This window comes from Patiria miniata, unplaced genomic scaffold, assembly GCF_015706575.1.
Source record: "Patiria miniata isolate m_02_andy unplaced genomic scaffold, ASM1570657v1 HiC_scaffold_4, whole genome shotgun sequence".
NCBI lineage: Eukaryota > Metazoa > Echinodermata > Asteroidea > Valvatida > Asterinidae > Patiria > Patiria miniata.
Genome location: NW_024037071.1, coordinates 6,065,184 through 6,085,567, shown reverse-complemented (window position 1 = coordinate 6,085,567; position 20,384 = coordinate 6,065,184). Strand labels below are relative to the sequence as shown.

Genomic DNA, 20,384 nt, shown 5'->3' with positions numbered 1-20,384 from the left:
TATGTTTTATTTATTTAACTTTACTCTTGGTTTCCCGCCTGGCATTTGGACCTTTTTATCGTACAATTTGGCATCAATAGTTAAATGTAGAATCCGTCACCTGCAAAACGGGGAGGATTTTAAAGACAAATTGATTTTTGTTGTAGTTGAATGTAGGCCCTAAATGCCAATCTGTTGTCCTAGTGTTTAATTTATTCCGTGTCTTAAGGTCCAGCAGCTGTGATCTGTGCGTCGCCAGATCGGATACCATTTTTGTTGGTATGCTACATTGAAGGTATATACTGGCGTGATCAAAGCGCCGCGTGTTCCATTCACACCTGAACATTTTGCCGCGTTTCAGGTTGAAACCTAGTCTAAGATATACGAGCAGATTCGGCAATTAATAATTCAAAACAAAACTGCGTCTTGACCTCCAGATTGTAACCAATTGGTGGGCACTTCTATTGAGGTGTTGCATCCACGCGACATTATCAAGTGAACGGTGCAAGATCCGCCATTTTGGACGTCCAGCATTGCATTACATACCTTGCACTATGCGAAACGTGCATGTTTTGCGGTATTTGTCACGGTCAGTATCCGATTTGTCATTGGATAATCCCAAAACACTGAACAGAAAATGAAAGATGAAATAAGCCTTAATTTGATATGTGTTTCAAACATCTCGGAGAGTTGTGAATATTTATCCTGAATTGCGGAATATGGACTTGTGATCGGTATTGTTAAAGAGGGCGGGCTTTTTTCCATGCTGAGAGCATCGCCGTGCCCGCACATGCGTATAGGGTCCTTGCTACCAGCTGCTGCGGTAATAGTTCACGTGCTGTCTACTGACGATGTAAAAACCTATCAGATGTCGGCTACATGCCATAAAGCACTTTTACAAGCGCGCGTACCAAGCATTGCCTACACGCTGGGCGTGTGTAAAAAGCCTTCCTTTCAGGAAATGTCATAAATGGTTTATATGCGTCGTTCGTTGCAGTAAATGTGAATTGCGGTGCGACTACTTCAATACGGAATTTTGTCTGGTAGCGGTGGTAAGAAAATGGCACGGTAAAGGTGGAGAAGCTTTCTGGCAACCTTGCTTTCAAGAGCTTGCGGAACAAGCTGCAGGGTGATGAAAAAACATTGGCTAATACACTTATGCCTTAAAACTGAGTGTGGAAAAGTGGTGGTTTGGATTGCTGACAAGATTATCAAGCATCTGAGGGATTTGGAAAGGACAGTAAAGTAAACATGACTGCAGATGCCACGAAACACAGGAAGGAAGCATGACTTGGAAAGCTTTCTTTATGATGCACAGGTTTTGTCTAAGGAGATAGCAGCAAATGCCACAGGAGTTTGTACATCTTCGGACGGTTTTGATGATGCTTCGGAGGAGTGACTCTTAAGAAAAATATCGAGGAAAATGTTCGTCAGGAGTTTTTTTCCGTCTTCCATCTTGTCTCTGGCGTGGGTTGTCGTACTTCTGCTGAACACAAAAGGTAAAAGAAACATTTGATTATTTGAAATATTAATTATTTTATTGTTGGACACGAGTCACACGACATTTCATCGAATGTCAAACACAACGCGTAACGTGTGAGCACGATTGTGTTGAAAGTCTGTGTGAAGTTTGATTGCTGTAAGTTAGCTTTCAGTAAATATCATCTTGTTAACAGTTTTATCGTATTGCCTTGAAATAGCCAACCAAACTCATTACAAATGTAAAACTCACTGTGAAACTAAAAGTGAAATATTGATTAATGGATTATTGTAAAAGAATTTAGTTGCGTGCTTCGCGTTGCAATGTGGGCGGTGAAATTATTGTCAATCAAATCCTACAAATAGACGATTTTATCGCTTTAGATTTAACATACCTGCATTTTGAACAGTGTCCTCCAATGTAATTGCATTTTGAGTTCAAGGTACTATCTCACATGGGGATTATTTTATTGCTTTACTCATACGATTGCCAAGAAAATTGAACATTGTGTGAGGAAACTGTAATCAAAATACAAACGCTAGGTATCTCTACGTTATCAATAGTTACGGCAGCAACAGTAACCAAAAGCACTATTTTCGTTTTATGCTGATAAATCTCAGCCAAGTTAACGACCCCTTCGTCTTTCTCTCCGACGTGATTCGGCTTAGATAAGCTCCATTTGGCAATCGTTCTTTCCGCCTAAAACGCGCACGGAATGACGCGCCTTGCCCTGCTTTCTCCGCCAACCCAAGCATGGCAAGATTGCGCGGATTCCTATTCAAAAACGCACTCGGATTTCGCTTATTAGGTTTGCGAGAGAGCTCTATCCTCGGATTTGTCTAAAAATAGACAGCAGGTAGAATGTAGAGGCGAGTAGCACCTTAAAGTGCATGGAGACTAGAATCAACAGGATGTCATGCACGTGTGAGTGTACTGTTCTTCTGATGTTAAGATCAGGTGGGAATTCCATGGCTCTGCTTACCGTCAGCAGAACAATCGCCGCTTATGGCAGGAAATTCCGAGCAAATATCAAGCATATTTCAGGGCATTTTGACTTTTGCATGTATCCGGCAACTGAGGATTCTCGGCTCACCAAGTAGCGTAGTATGTGTGTGCTCGGCTCTGTATAAGCACAGAATGGTTAATGTAAGCACGTCATTTTCCGGTAAGCAGAGCATCACTTATGTATACAGAATGGCCTGGGTCATATTCGCACAAGTTTGAGTTTAATACCTCGGCTCTGCAGGTCGGTTAATTAATTATTTTGGCGTTGCCGATGAGACGTTTCGTATTGTGGGATCTTTTGTTGACAACAGCTGACAAGTGCATGTACTCATCACAGGCCTTTTACTTAAATCAAAGGCTCTCATGTCCCGAGGCGCTAACTTGAACTGATTTTGGAGAATGTTATATTGTCAGTGTGATGCAAAGTGAATATGTGTATACATTAAAAGATTTTCTCTTATCAGGTCATCGTCCGCGATAAAACGATTTTCCCTCCACCGATTTCCATTTTAATATGAGTATTTGCTGCTTTATTATAATTACTTTTTCTTATCTCACCTTGTGGTATAATCTTATCTGTGCTTGGTTAAATAAAACGCTTTTAAGTCTCGCCCTGTTTGTTATTTTAGAGTTGTGCAACTATTGCAACTACCATTTCGATTGACAGTTGACGCCCATAGGAAAAATCTGACTAAACACAAATTTGATTATCTTTATAGTATGCCTTTTGGCTGTGCTATGTTTGACCGATTTACCAACCCTATCTTCGCTAATTGCGTTCAAGAACTGAGCTTGATTGATTTTTGACGTAGGGCTTTTTTTTCCAATTTGCCAATATGGGATTGTGTATTTCAAGGTATATGATGTTAACAACTCTTCGAGAGTTAATGCATTTTTAAACAAATTTATAAAAACAAATCTTCACATCGGGTGCAAGCTGAAATAATAACTTCCAGTTTGTTTTAAAATTGCCTTTCTTAAAAATCGGTGAAGACTCGGCATAACTATGCGGCCTTTTGAAAAAAGACTGGACTTCCGGCTTCGGTTCATCCCCTGTCTGTGCGAGTACAGCAATTTGTTTTCATCCCAGTGACGTTACGGGTGTTTGAAAAGGGAGAGACGTCTTCAGTCAATGCAAACATGCCCTTTAGGGAAAAGGAATACAGTATCAGTTGACATATTAAACTGCGATATGAAAAAAATGGGAAAAAGTGCAACCATTATTGGACAACGAATAGGACAAGATGGCAGAAAGAAACCTATAATTTCGTGACGTCACACAAGCCTGCGCGCCGAATGCATAATGTGACGTAACCAAATGGAGTGTGGCAACAAAAATAGTCATCTAAGAATTTGTTTTTGGTAATTTTATTATATTCAGGAATCAGGCCAAGTCGTTTGAAGAGATTAACATGTTTACGTATTTAGTTGATAAATATCTATCGATTGTCTTATAATTAATTTTTGATAATTGATTAGATCACTCTGATGTGTTAACCAATACCATCCAGAAATGCAATAAATTGCGGTCTAAATGACCAGGCCATTGCTTTTCCTAGGATACTCAATTCATGAAATGCATCCTCACGTCAAGACCAAAAAAATTCCACCCTCACACCTTGGGCAAGCCTCACTAATTCCACAAAAATTGAAATTGAAATTGTCCCTATCCATTATTCATTGTCCTCGTAATAAAAAAACCGAGCACATGTCAGGCAGAGCCACGTCGACGCTGAGCACAAACGCGCCTTGGGCAATTACAACAGCTATCACTGATTAAAATCACTCTCTGTGTTCATGTGCTCATTTCTTGTTTTTCAATCAGATTTCTCAAAGTCAAATGAACCTTGGGGTTTACGTGGCGTCATTTCAAATGCGCGCATTAAGGCTGTGTGGTGTAGAGCGGTGCTTTTACTCACGGAGGGATGTGATTCTAGTCCGCAGGGGACCTCAACTCCCCCGTCTCTCCTGGTGAGGTGACGTTGAGACAAGGCCGCCGCTATTATCTCTCTTGCCGGTCTTTCTTGTCTTAACTTCTTGGGAAGCTGGCGATTGAGTGAGATATGTTAGGCAGATGTGCTTATTGACGGCAAAGACGCATTAGCAGGATCACTCGCATTAATTTACCTTTTCCCCCTTAAATTTAGAGCTGTTTATCCCCGCGTTTTTTAAGACGGTGCAACTGTTTTTTTCCCAGCAATACAAATTTGAGTATTTTGCTATTTTCCGGAAATTACATAATTTTTGAAAGAATTATATTTCTAAATTTCAAAAGAAGTTGTGACTTCTTCCTCGTGCGGATGTTTCTCATATTTACATATCAATTATAGGCTAATTAATACTTACGTTGAAGGATACTTACGTTGTATGGATTTAACAACTCCCAATTTTAAAGTGGTCCCATCTATGCACTAGTTGGCGATTGACAAAAATCAAGACGATTACCATCTCTTAAGCCAAGTTGGACTTTGAAAGTCAAGAGAAATAATGTAACGAACTAAATTGTGAACTCTTTGCACACGATGTAAAACTTCGAAAAGTTTAAACAAATCTTAATTCCATAAATAGTCCTGATTTCAAGTCGTTGCATAAGCATCTACTAAACTGTGGGGATTGTGGCCTAGTAGTTACGGTTTGTGACTCATGATCAGAGGGTCAAGGGTTGTAATCCAACTGCTGGCCGTGTCCTTTGGCAAGCTGCTTCACCCCAATTCATGGGTACCGGCATTAGCTGGAGAGTAACCAGCAATGGACCATCATCCCATTTAGAGGAATAAAAACAATCACTGTTACTCTCAGGTGTGCTATCGTTTTCAGGAAAAGTGTTTTTTATTTTTGTATCATTGCTGGCCATCCTTGGAAAAAACCTGACCCTTTTTTTCAAAACTGCCCCTATTTTACCAAATTTAGTTAGTCTACATTTTGTTAGCAATTGACACATCTGTGAAATGGTGCAAGCCAGCTATAGTCTGGTTCCCTGGCCTTACAATTTTCCGACGTATATACATTGCTCCGTTTCGTTTGAAGTAGGGTCAGGGTACCAGACTACAAGAACAGCATTTTGTTCTTGTTTTTTTCCCAGTATCTATGGATATTAAACTGTAAACAGTTCATTGTAACAATATTTTGCTATGAAATACTAACCCCACATCCATTAATTTCTGAATATTACAGCAAAAGAAAATATTGTGTATTACCTTTAAAAAATAACTCTGGTATGATAGTAAAATAATTCGTGTTCACCTAATTACCGCATACCTCTTCCTAGTACGCTGTTCACAAATAAAGCCCCAATCCGATCCTGCTGTTTTACAGGGCGTCCAGGAGTGTACAGCTATTCAATAGGTATGCCGCTCTGTCGCTCGCAATTTTCGACCTAATGGGTGACGGTGAGTCGCAATACCAGGTGTTGAACCCAGGGAAGCCCGCTAAGCACGTGCATGTTCTAATTTTGGAGCGCGTGGCGAGAAAAAACTCGACGGCTGCAACCGGAGACTAGCGGGTGGTTCTTTATTAGATCTACTGATAAATTGAAAGACATAGTTACATGAAATACTAGTTTGTGTGAGAAGGAAAAAAGAAATGAAAGCGATCTAGACCTAACTGTGCTAAAAATTAACAAATTATGTTGAAATAAAGTCAAAATTACGTACAGGAACTACCATTCTGCTTTGCATTATTTTGTATGAAATTTGCCTCATATTGTTTAGAGTTAGACGATTATTTAAACGCAATGTCAGTCACCCCGAGGAAGATCACCACACAGGGATCTTTGAAGATGCATTTGCAATTCAGAAAACATCTCCAAATCTTTATCTTTGTAGTTTGACCTCGAGACTTATTGATTACCTCCTTCGATCTTCCTCCCTCTGCGCTGCAAATGAAGCAGTGCAAAGTACAAACATTCAGAGGCATTCTTGTCATTTCATCATGGACGCCTTCACCTTGATCATCATAATTCACAAGATGTAATGCAGCAGAAAGTTGTAATTGAATCTTTGACGGGGGTAATCGATGAAACAATGCACGTAGTTGATGATTATCTCTGGTAATCGGAGTTCATTGTCATGGTTTGTTACGTCTATTAAGGTAAATTGAAGGTTTGTTTGGGTTTAGTTTTGGTGCTGTGGATTGGTTTGGTTTGGTTTGGTTTTGATTTTGTTTTGTTTGGTTTTGGGTTGGTTTGGTTTAGTTTGGTTTGGTTTGGTTTTGATTGGTTTAGTCTGGTTTGGTCTGGTTACGTAATTACGATACAAGTGTATTGCCCAGTGGCGTCGCCAAGGGGGGGCAAGGGGGGGGGGGCACGTGCCCCCCCTGGAAAACCTAGTGCCCCCCGAGTGCCCCCCCCCCATCTGAGATTTGGGTTGGTAAAAAAATATATATATATTTTGTTATATTCAACTCCCATCATCTGAGTTGGTTTTCCATAAGGACAAAGAAGCACAGTAATTCGTATTTTCTTCAAATGAGCATCAAATGTGGCACCATTTTGCATCTAGCCCATCCTCCGTATGCGAAAATTTTCCAAAGGGGAGGGGGGCACCCCCTCCTCTTAGACCCCTCCCCCAGGACGGCGATCCGTATCCACCTAAGTGCCCCCCCCCATCAAATGCTGGTGCCCCCCTGTGCCCCCCCCCCCCCTGACTGAAAAGTCTGGTGACGCCACTGGTATTGCCTTGTCAGATATTAGTGAGTTTTGCCTTGCTTTTATTGGATTTTATTTAACTTGCGTTCTTTAGTTGTGAAGATGAAAGTGAGCAATCTCGGTAGCGTCAAGGAAAATTAAACGTAGGTCTACATGTATAGCGGCCGAAAACGATTTAATCACGGCTCGAGCAGTCTGTCGAAGAATATAACTTTCCTATTACGTACGTATTAAACCTGCGAATGTCATCTAATCGGTCATATCTCTTACCTATCATGTTAACATGCGATCTGATTAGGAAGTACGGTGTCCCAATAATGCCTCATTAGCATTGCAATGACTTCCTACTAGCACGTGCCTTAATTTTCAATTCTCCAATGAACGGATGTAATTTGACTTGATGAGATCGTAAGCTGTAGCTTAATTTAAGATCGGTGTCGTGATCTACTTCAAAGCCCGAACGCACATTCAATCGTTTCCCCTGACTCTAACTGGATTGAAGACAAAGGAAATGATTTATTAACGTTACCCAGAATAGGGCCTCATGAATATGCAAATTTAAGTCCAACAATTTCTAACATTAGTGCGGTAAGCAAGCATTTAATTAATAGGAACCAAATTATTTGCAATTAGTTATCTGATCTAATTGGATGAAGCCCAATTCGCAGATGCGTAATTTCTCCCATTCGTATTTAACTTAAAGATGTGTTTATTAAAATTGTTAAAAGTACTTCCCTCCTATGCCAGAAGACCATACCCTATCGCAAAGCAGGTATGTATTGTAAAGCATGTATTTTGGTTTATGGTACTTTTTTGCAATCAAATATTTAAAGTGTCTAAATTAAAATGTTAAGCTTTTCCCCGATAATGTCTTGTAAAAGCACAACTTGTGTTGTTTCGTTTTCTGATATGGGACGATTTGTATACATTGAATTATTTTCATGTTTGCGGTGAAATATTTGACGGTGAAAAAGATTACAACCATGTGTGAATGAATGAACGAATAAATCGTCTGAACGAAATGAAATAAATAAATATATAGCAAGCCTCATTATCAATTTGTATTTTTGTCTCATTTGCAAAATTTGGATGAAATTTTCAGTGGGGAATTTAATTGGGGTGCTCATTTTCAGGAGGGGTAGTGATTCGGTCATACTTTCACTGCTCCAGATTCTTTTCGTTCGTAATTGTGACAGTGCACACGGGGCATAGTTTCCCCTGCTCAACCCTTTTTATTTCACCCCTGTAACTCTTTTAGGGATAGTCTAACGGGTGGGTCATTGTCCCCTCCCCCCTCCTCCGATTCCTCACTTCCAGTCTTTTCTAACCATGATGTCGCAACCAGCGCAGCATAGGCCTAATCGGCCGATTCTGTCCGTGGCGTCTACGAGGTAAAAAGTGAAGCGTGGTCCAACTCAATTACCACATTTACGTGCATTATGTCCGCCGCACTAGAACTCGTTTGGCCCTAACTCGCCCCGATCTATCTCAACCTCGAAGGACCAAAAAACAAACCAACAAACACAATCCTCGTTGACGTAGTTTTTAGAAGATTTGATGACACGGAATAATTTGTTGGTGCTTCGGGACGCCTCATAAATCATTGGCACTATTAAGAAACAGTCGACAATCTGAGTGAATCTACAGGCACGTGCACTGTTCACACTCAACTGCTTGTTTTTCATGTCACGCATGAGTGGGTACTAATAAAAATAACTGGTTTTTAGGCATGTTCTTTATGAGATTTTGTGCGCGTTTTCCAATCGATGTTCGTAAAATTCACAATGCATTATCGTAGCAATACTGAAATTATACTTTACATCCACATGAAATGTGTATTGTGTGATTTGCACCAATCCGGTGCGTTAGTATAAACGTCATACACGCGCGCACCACTAATTACTAGCGCCCATTGGATAAACGCTCGAGTTGCGTTAACTTCCGGTTCCATGCTACACCGTGTGAAGTACGCATGGTTGAATTAAGATGACGTCACACTAACAAACCGGATAAGCAAAAGGAGCACAATAACAGGAGCACAATAACATTTTGCCTGCTTAACCAGACAGATAATGGATTAACGAACCCGATAATGGATTCGAACTTCGGTAGCCGGATTATAGTCTTTCCATACAGTTGAATATGATATGCATCATCTTGGCCAATATTAGCTTATCATAACAATGCAAAAACTAGTCAGCCGTAGTTTTCCCTCTAATATACGTGTACTCAGTGACCTGGCCATGCATTGTCTGATATCAAAATCAAAAGGGTTATCACAAAATCAATGGGAAAGGAATTATAATTATTCCATTCACCATGACCTCGAACAGTGTTGGGAAAAGAGAAATGTTGAATGCCTCCCTGGAATTGGAAACAATGCTGATGACAAGAATCAATGTCATGACTCGCCTGAACGTGACCAGTGCCAACTAAAGGTGAGACTATTCTATGTCACGGCTCTGAAATAAAAGATGTCAAAATGGTTCAGCCAAGCAGCATTATGACAAAGTTATACCAAAAGAAACAATATGAAAATGTAAATAATTTGATAAAAAAAAGATACACACAACCGAGCCATTGGGGGGCAATTATACGTGCTTGTGAATGTCTTCGCACTAGGTGTACGCATTTTTTTTGCCATGTCACGCACCAAACTGAGCGCAAAGGCAGGCACAAAACAATGGTAGGTCTATGTAAGATGACCGGACCAGTGTTAAACCAATGCTAGCCCAATCGCCGCGCAGTCTACTGCTTGACCACAGCTGTGCCGTCAGCAATAAGGTGGCCTTGAAGAGACACAATTATAGATTATATGTTGTTGTCATTGTGGTATGACGAATTTCAAAGGCTTACCTACATTGTAAAATATTTTCTGAATTTGTCTTTAGCTCTAGTTCTGTATTTCTATTTTTTTTTGGCGGATATGCTTGACCTGAGTTCATTCATGAAAATTATAGATACGAAACTAGTTGATGTATGTATATAGACACTTTTGGCTATCTGTGTTCTAAAAAAAAAATGCATTATAGCGACGGTGGCCGTGTTATGACACTTTTTGTGATACTAATTTTTTTTTTATGAAGAGCCTAGTGGTGGTTGGACATGTGCGTTTGAGATGAAATCCGTACAATTGTCACCATACACAATTCTCAGCAATGGTAACATTGCAAATGATCGACAAAGTGTCTTGACAACACACGGGACTATCAACAAATTAATTTCGAGCGAGTCCTGCATGATCCACCCGATATCAGGACTCCCAGCTTTATTAAAACTCCAAGCTGTTGCAACCCCGGGGGTACCAATACCGGATCTTTATGGTATGCTCCGAAAAGCAATGCGAATTTAATATCGGTGAATGTACACCCCCGCTGGCAATACATCAGCTGAATGCCTCGTCCTGCGGCAATACAACAGCGATAGCATCGCGATGACGATTGATAACGCGCAATATATACCTCCGCGATTTTACCCTTTAATAATTCCTTGTTGCAACCCATATATTCCTTTAAATTCGTTTTTCATTGCACCCCAGTTCAACACGATATATTTTATTTCTATGAATATGCTTTACATTTGTTAAGATAATTGGAAAAATTGACGAAAAAAACTGGCTGATTCGGTTTATTACGTCTGAAGACGTTCGTACGCATGCTCAGTAAAAGCTCTTTGCTGCCACCAAGCGCTCCGAGCATTTTTTCCCCCAGAAAGCACATAATATATAAAACTGTTTACTGTCTAATTCTGAATGGATTATTTTAAAGCTTAGACTCTTTACTTCAATCGATTTGCTTTCAAATAAGCAACGAACGATGTTTAAGCAAATGATAGAAACTTAAAAAAAAAACTCTTTAAAATGTCCCTCAATTTATCGACCTCTAGTATACATTCTGTATGAAATTAGTTGAACCATGAATAATATAAATTTGGGTAGCTTCAGTTGGGGTGTGGGGGGGGGGGGGGATTCAGCGATGGGAGTGAGGGAAATGCTGATCTAAACCCAGGTTTTTGTTTAAAATAAATTTCAACCAAACGGTTTGAACATTGAAGGCTTTTAGGAATATACACCTTTTTAACTGCAATTATTCAGTAATAAGGTAAACATGGCTTATTACGATAGCTTTGTTTACATTTCATGGTTTTGGAAGTGGTACTATGGTTGACAGTGACCACACTTTGAACAGCCAATGGGTATCAATAGACAGCGCCTGAACCATCATACAATGATGACATACAACCAACCCGCTATAATGCATGGCGCATTGATATGCAAAGTACAATAACACATTTGGTGAAGTAACAAAGAAGTTCCAACTGCACATAAGCTTGGACTCCCTGTCTCAATCTGTGGATCCGCCCCCAGTTTTGTCTTTCTATTTAAGGGGAAAGCATATAGATGTATCCAACCGTTTCTAATGATTTTTTTCTTTTGTTTATGCTTTTTTCATCTTACTTTACATCAGCTGCTCAATGGTCTCTTCAGTAGGCCTTGTGACTTGTTTCAAAATGCAAGCTGAATATCACATAAGCCGACACACTCTGGAGCATATATCAGGTTTAGTACTACAGGTAGGAACTAGGAACGCTCGCGCATGCGTCTTGCCAAGCAGCGATCAATACAACAAGTCCACAGTGTCCACTTCAGTTTTGTAACCTTAGAAAGGAATTTCTGTGGCCAAACAGGTGACGCGATATATGACGAAGTGCTCGCGTCGGTCAAAATGTAAAAAAAGTCTACACCGGAGTAAATGCTGGAACGGATACCAAACGGACGTGGCAAGAATCGGACGCCAATTCAAAATCCACTTATCTTGCTCGTGTAATGGACAAAGAGGAGTATCGCATATTTGTAACCTCCCCCCCGGCCCCTTCCGATTTTTTTTCTTCAAATAAACAAAAGGAGTCTAATGTTGTTCAATTTACTTTTGTGTTACAAACCCCTAAATACATCTAGCACCTCAATGTAATTGGGAGCTGTTTTGTTTGCATCCACCTAGAAAGAAGCTAAAAAAAGATACCGATCAAAGTGGACACTGAAATTGACCAAAACTAAAAAGATGTGCCAAATTTCATGGGATGATTAAAAACTGTAATGGCATATTTGCATAGCACAAAATAGGTAGAACACTGTAATTGTATTTCAAGTGTATGAGGTTCACATCTGCGATCTAGTTGCTCTTTATTGAGGCAGAATATACATACCGTTGAGAAGACATAATTCCAGCCTGCAGACATCGCAGGGCTCTGGTCGAGTTCCTACAGCCTTTCGCTTTATCATTCATCATTAGCCCTAGGCGTGAGTTAAATATCACATTTATTGGGTTTTCCTCAACGATAAACAATTTTTTTTGGAGAAACGCCCGTATCGAGTCTATTCTTTTTTTTTTATTAATGATGTCCCAAAAAGGCTCTTGAATAAGAAGATATAAAGAAGATTAAATATCGGTTGCCAAACCATCAGACATGTTGGCTGTTATGTATTGCGACAAGACAAAATCAAGCACGGCCGAAGGAATGCACTAACGATAATGCACAAAGCGTATAGCGCTGATGAAAATGTCTGGAAATGAAGTAATTATAGAGTGCACTTATACTTTGAACCGCGCAAACAGTTGATACAATCGAGCGTGTAGACTCGATCAGCGTCTTACCGTCTTTGGATCAGATCTGTGCAGTTTGTTTACGGGTAAATGCTAAGTTAGTGCTGTTGGATATAGCAAGAACGACTAATCTACGATCTGTTTATCTCTGACACACTCCGAGCTACAAAAACAGGTGACCTTTTCATCTCTTTATCATTGTAGTGACACGTACTCTTGTCAGTGTACGTGATTTGCCTTTTCCGGTTGCCTTTGCAAAGCTTTAAAAATAATCATTCTATTATTTGTCTATTTTCCCCTTTCAACGGCCAAGCGATACAACCATGCATCGGGTTGGCCTATGATAGTAATCTAATATCGACAATTAAATTGCATATAGTAACATAAACAGCCAAAGATGCATAGAGAATGCACATCGCAGAGGTTAAGACAATATTTGCTTAACATTGGTATGATACATGAGCGAAACATTAATAGAAATCTGTGTTTTTATAATACCTAGAACAGCTGCATGGACCAGTGGCTCAACTTATATGCTATTCATGCAAAAAAATGCATTCTTTTCCACCTGTCAAAAAATATTACTACGACATGTGTGAGCTAGGTCACCGTGAATATCGAACCAGATCGGCGGGGGTCAAGGCTCTGATCGCCCCACAAGCCTGCCAGCCAGAGCCCGATGGCAGAGCGGGTTCGTCCTCGGGCTTACAATCAACATTCGGGGTTGTACATGTTTTCATTTGATTATGATGGAATGCAGCACATGCCTTTGGGCTTCAATGCAGATGCCTCGACATGCAGTATTGACAGTGCTGATATGATCAATTATAGGTCAGGTGTAATCGGGATGAGCTTATTGTACTAATTGTCTCAATTGAATACCCGGATATTCATCTGCGATCGCATTCTGAGAAAAATGAGAGGCTTTCGAAAATACGTCATGCCTTCGATTAAGGAGATATAGGCCATGATCAACCCCTCATTTCTGTTCAGGTTCGTGATATGAAAATTATATGATGAAAAGTTCACACCTCCTTGCACAAAAGGGTGACGTTTTGCATTGAAAGTTGTCCCGTTGCGTACTAAGATAAAGATATGCGGGATGATTCATCAACAGAGGGCTTCCTAGATCCCCCCCACACTCTAGACTGGTTCCCGCCACATAAATATACACCTGCATGTGTGCACTTTTGCAGTCGGGAACAATCCTATTCGAATTCAGCATTATTTTTTTTTTAGGATGGCTACATTTCCCGCAATACGGACTCGTGTATCACGAAAGTCATTTTTTTCAGGATACATTTCCAGGGAGTTGATCATGGCCTAATATTAGCTCCTCATCTACGGGACACCAAAGAAATGAAGGGTCAATACTCTGCTCCGTGGTCATCAGTGTCTCGGTTTATTAGCCTATATGAGGCAGAGGTGTAGAGTATTCTCTTGAAGTAAGAGTGTTGGACACGACGAGGCTTTTGAAGTTTTCTGAAGCTATAGGCCAAGAGGCAAAGCCAACGCCGAGGTTTTATTGCGGTGGGCGGAGTTATGTGCCTTCCGTACAATGTAGGGCAAGGTATTATACCTGATTAATTCCACTACTTCCCTTGTTTACCAACATTGCTATTGTATCATTGAAATAACCTGGTATCGACAGATGGACAAATAAATGTATTGACTGCATCAAGGTCAATGTCGAGTTGGATTTCATTGTGTAACTGAAACCAAGGTTGAAGGTTGTTGTGTAACCACAGTCGTTTCCAGGATTTCGGAAATTGGGTCACTAGTTCGGGGTCCAACTATGGTCCAACCAACAAGAATAATGAACGTTCAAGTCTGCGACTGTTCTTTGTGCAGGTATATTTGCTTCCGCTCCTCACCGTCGACTTCGACACGACCTGTTCTACAATAACAGCTCCTACGACATATCGGTCCGTCCGGTCAAGAACGACAGTCGCCCAACAGTCGTCGAGATGCAGTTCTTCGTAGCCCAGGTGTTGGACGTGGTAAGTTTCGCTCGTACCCACCGCACAAACAGGGCGATGAGAAGGGCTAATCCTCTTCACAAAAATCTTGTGAAGGAAGCACAGAAGCGCAAAGCATTGTGGGTAGCTAACTGCCACATCCAATGCACTAACTGTGCACACTTGTCAGGCGCATGCGCAAATCGTGACCCTTGTTATTGTTTAAACATATTCTATCCAATGAGGGCTCGACGAAATTACGTCATACATACAGAGGAAATTAGCCCTTCCCAGCACTCTGTTTGGGTGGTGGGTTCAATCCGAGAGAAGTGGTAAATAGGATAGAAAAAAACATGAGGGCGCCCTCTGATAAACAATGATTTGCCTGGCAGTGACAAACTGAGGGATTTCCGGCTCCCGCTTCGGTTTCAGGACATTTTGTGTTAGTGGCTTGTGAGACTTGATCTTTTCCATGTTGGTCAATTAAAAACAACCGACGAACCATCCAATCAACACGAGGTCAAAATTTGTAGTATTTCAATTATTTTCTGACAATTAAGGCTTTCTATGAAGTCAAAGCCGGTACAAAAACGACGATTCGTAATCTGTCAATCGATGTCATCCTTCTTTGCATTTGATTAATTCGTAACTTTGTGGCAAAGTCTTGAAAGGCCGTTGGAATTCTCAGTGACTGTCTTTTTCATTCTGCGTTCCCCTACAGGACGAACGGCTGGAAACATTCAAAATCAACGCCTGGCTGACAATGGTAAGGACAACTCAAAGATAAATTCTCATATTTTGTATGAAAAGAGTGTTGTTTGCCTAATTTATGTTCACTTACGATCAATTCAGTCTGCTCATTAAAATGCTCATCGTGCAAAATAAGTGGCATGTTGGCAAAAGTGGCGAGGATATTAACATATTTGTTTTGTGTGATTTTTTCCCGTTAGAGATGGAAGGACGAGTATCTGGTCTGGGACCCAAACGACTACAACGGACTCAAAAATTTTAAGATTCCAAAGGAAAAATTGTGGATGCCCGACCTCTGGTTATACAACAAGTAAGCAAAAAACCCCCAACAAGCAACAAACCAAATTAAGCCAACCGCAATGATATATTTTATCAATAAACAATCATTAAAATAATTTTCATGCATTTCAAAATATAGAACTATAGATCCGCAACGATTAAAAAGTCCCAAGCGCGGCTCACATTGACCCCCGGATGTCCGCGTGCATTATCGTCAAACCACTTACTGATGAGCTTAACATTCATCATTAACCTCATTATAAATTATTGTGGAATGTCAAACTTTGAAGAGGCGTATAGCTGTTTCGAGACTCTGTAGCTGGCCGTTGACCGTTTCAGGAATCCTGCCATCTTGAATTAAATTTGAGGTCATGCATGCTCTTTGAAGGAAAGCACATTGGTCCAAACGTGTGCTCAACACACCTGTCACCTGACATGAGCAAGTTTGAGCGGAAACCATGGTGAACATAGTTCGACTGACGACATAAGTCGACTAGACTGGATCTTATTCCGGGCACAGTTGTATAGCTGGTTTTAAGTGCAAAGGAAACCGTTGATATATTAAAAGCTGTGCGAACAGCTGGCAGCCGCTAGAGCAAAGAGAAACGGAACCAACAGAGTAAAACATACTAACCATGAGATTTCGTAGATCGTTCTCAGCCTCGATCGCTCGAGCGGGACTGTCAATGCGCTGGCGCACTGGTCAGAGGAGAATGACTAATCATGAACCGTAATTTGCGCTCGAACTTGCTCCACCATCGCTGTCTATCTTTACTGAGTTCATGAGATAACACGTGAGAACACAATACAAAGAAAAACATTCTTGAAAGACCCGGGTCATCTTCGACTCGGATCCCACACTTTTGAGATGAAAATGACACTTCTCTTGGTTACTTCTCTGGGCAATATGACCCAGAAGAGAGTCATTTTGACACGTGTTATTTTTACTCCCAAAAGGTCAAATTCACTCAAAACCTGTCATTTTGACCCAGTAGCGTGTCAGGTCATATTTGGCCCGGATTCAGGCTCGATTCTGACCGGGAACTTTCAGGCGTGCAGGCAACAATTATTGAGTAATTGATTCTGTGTCCTGTTTGGTTCTGCAGTGCAGGGAGCCGTTACGACGATTACGCCAAAAACTCCATCTGCAGCGTATATTACGATGGCAGGGTAGTGTGGCAGTCGCCCTCTATCATCATGACACACTGCCAGATGGACGTGACCAACTTCCCATTCGACAGACAGAACTGTGAGGTTCAGTTTGGTCCGTGGCAGCACGGAGCCGATGAAATTATTCTGGAAGGAACTGGTAAGTCCAAAACACTTTAAAAATGGACCACATTTGGGACATATGAGTGACCTGCTGTATTCTTTTTTTCCTTTAAAAAGATGAGAGAGTTAACCAATACTATTTTATCCGACGATTGGGTGAAATTATTCACTAGTATTTGAATTTGATTTTGTTATTTTGATAAAAATATTATCAAATTTATGAAAGAATTTACCCAGAAGGTACACAGTACACATTTATTTAGGGTGCATGTACCAATCAAAATTTATGTTGGGCCGGTGTCATAATGTTTCCATCCCTATGAAATTTAGGCGGCTTGTCTTGTATGGACCACATACATGCGCATTTTAGAAATGTGATACGTAAAAGGATTGGGTTGGAAGTGCCGGACATGCTACTACCCACATTTTGAGGAAAACATGTCTTTTCGGTATTTTTTTGAAATTATGACTATATCCATTGAGTGGGCTAAAGAAAATTGAGACACCCAAGTGGACCCTACAAAAACACCAATGGTAAAAGAGAAAAGGAGACAAAAACTATGACATCTTACTGGTCGAAACAGCATTGTACATGAAGTCTGGTCCTCACAAGTTTATCAAAAGTCAAAAAGCTCAAGCCATATCGCAAGTTATTCTTATGATCAGAAAAGGCGTGCCATCATTGTTCAACCCTACTTGTATGACCATGCTTGCAATTTGACCTGCGATTTACCGCGGGGTTTGTCTTGTGATAGACTTACAATTGACTACAACTGTTGTATAAAGTCTCCATAGCTTTACATTCAAGGATTGACTTTGTTCCATCTTGCCCCAGGTTCTGCTGATCGCTACCTCCGGAGTTCTGGGGAGTGGTCTCTGATGAACTTCACCGCCTCTAACGGCTTGGAGGGCTACCAAATCTACCCGGACGACCCCGAGGTACCTTTTACCTTCGTGACCTACTCAGTGGAGTTGCGGCGTATCCCTACGTACTTCGTCTTCTACCTGATCATGCCCTGCGTCTTGATAGCCTGTACCACGCTACTAAGCTTCTTCCTACCCGCAGAGTCTGGTGAGAAGGTCAGCTTGAGCATCACCGTGCTCCTGTCGCTGACCGTCTTCCTGCTCCTGGTGGCCGAGCTTCTCCCTCCGTCTGGAGCCGTGCCGATCGTCGGTAAGATTCTTTACGATTGTAACGCCATTATCAGGAAGTTAGGCAGATTATACGGACAGGGTTGCGTTGTTATTGTGAGAAAAAACACTCGGATGAGAGAAAAGACTTTGCTTATGAAACCCGTGCTCACAAATTTACACCTAAACGTTTGCACTGAACTTATTTAATGGGTGAAGTGCGCAAGTGCAGATTGATATTCCCAGAATAATGTAGTCGAGTCTGTCATAAACCAATCATTATCATCACAAGTCCGTCACAAGTCCATCCTACGTCGATCACAAGTCAGTTACAAGTCACGTTACAAGACACAAGAGACTATTAAGCAAATACGAATGGGCTCTTTTGAATATGGTTACCAAAAACATGGCACACAAAAACATGAATTAAACCAACTTTGTCTGAACTACCGTCCCCAAACTAATAAAAGTATCTTTTGAGAATACTGCTAAATAATACATAGGCCTATATTTCTTTCTCAGCCATCTACTACGCCTCTACTATGGTCATGGTGTCACTGTCGTTAGCCATGTCTGTCGTGGTTCTTAACCTTCATCACATGGGACCAGCCCCGCAACCCGTCCCCCAATGGCTGCGTAGTCTCATCCTCAGCAAGTTCGGCAGACTGATCCTGATGCGAAAACTGACGGCCTTCGACAAAAAAGTGGTCAGGGATTCCAAAAACAACAACGGATGTGTGGGCAAGCGACGGCACAAGCGACCCATGAGGAAACTTTTCGCAAACGTGGAGCTGAAGGGGACATTTGAGAACGATCACGTGGTCGGGACAACCATCAGCCTGGACGGGAACAGCTCGTCCTCTGGGAACGAGAGCGAGAAGCGCCGACGACCCCACCCCTTAGGTCAACACATGAGGGCGGTCTCCACGCCTTCCATTCCCTCCTACCCGGAGGAGAGTTCACGCCAAATGGCCATGCTGCGGCAAATCCTGGACGAGTTCAAATGCATCCGGGAGAATTTCGAAGCCAAGGATAAAGAGGAAACGATGCGCGCTGAATGGAAACAGGTAGCGCTGGTGGTTGATCGGATCTTCATGGTGCTGTATGTGATCGGCATGCTGGCGACTCTTTTCATCATTATTGGCCACATTACATGAAACAGCCGTCACCTAAGGAGTTAATCCGATCCTGCCTCATCCAAGTCACACGATCGTCTTCCAGTAAATAAGGCTTTCGCACAATTTTGATACTCCCTTTTGGGTTTTGTGCTTTTGTGTTTTCATTATTTGTGAAGGACACACAGGCGATGAAGCATTGTGGGAAGGTCGATTACCATAAATAATGCACGTGCATTTCATGCGCACGTGTCGTGCGCAAGTGCGTTCCTATATTGGGTAAACAAGCGCTCGAAAGAAAGTGGTGATCATCAACAGGCGAAAATGGTTTTGAAAGGACACCCTCATTGCATCAAGATTAGACTACAAAGGGTGTCGTTGTAGACAAGATAAACTACCTCATATGAGCGAAACTGCGGAATGCATCAGGTTTCCGCGCGTGTAAATATCTTTTTTTAATGATTGAATTATTGTGTGATTTTCCCTGGAGGATGTGAATGAAGTTATTGCAATGTAACTGACAAAGCCTCCTTTTTTTAAGGCCAATTTGCCGCTTTGCGATTAATTTCGTCAAGAAAAGAAAAACCAGATCATTTAGTTCTTCATGAAGTCAACTTCGTTATTGACTTTTATGAAGCCTACAATCCCGAATCTGTGAAATTCAATGCAACTATGGATTGCGTAAAGAGCTTTAACTCAGTTGACTGAGATCTGTAGCTAAACTAACACGAGGACACATTTTGTTTAGTTTCGGTTGAACCTTTGACCTCTGGCTTAACCTGAAAGTGTCCTCGTGTTCGAAACAGTAGAGGGCGCTATCTGTTTTCTTTTAACAGAAAAATGGCGAAGAGGTTGTACGATTTGGACCTCGTTAGTTGAAAGGTGAAAGCAACCGGACTTGTGTTCTCAGTTGTAGTAGATTGTTGTTTCTGTATTGGCTAGAGATCTTGGATAACATGCAGGGAAAGGTACGACAAGAGGCCCGGAATGGACACCGAATGATCAGGTAACGATGCGTCAATTAATGTACACAATCACCACACAGCCTGAGTGTGTGACTTTCATTTTGTGTTCAGCTTTTAGGACCAAAGCCCAATTTCATTGCGCTGCTTTTGTAAAACGAATAATCCCTGCTCACTGTAGCGCAACATTTTGTGGTTATCGTTA

General features: G+C 41.3%; 1 protein-coding gene across 1 annotated transcript; it reads left to right on the top strand.

Annotated features, from left to right (window-relative positions):
• Nucleotides 1–789: 789 nt before the first annotated feature.
• On the top strand, nt 790–20,384 carry LOC119739574 (neuronal acetylcholine receptor subunit alpha-10-like). The gene is made up of 7 exons (XM_038214554.1): nt 790–1,478; nt 14,564–14,712; nt 15,392–15,436; nt 15,621–15,730; nt 16,806–17,008; nt 17,807–18,145; nt 18,625–20,384. The coding sequence occupies exons 1-7, from the start codon at nt 1,403–1,405 to the stop codon at nt 19,257–19,259; spliced, it is 1,557 nt and encodes a 518-aa protein (XP_038070482.1). The 5' UTR covers nt 790–1,402; the 3' UTR covers nt 19,260–20,384.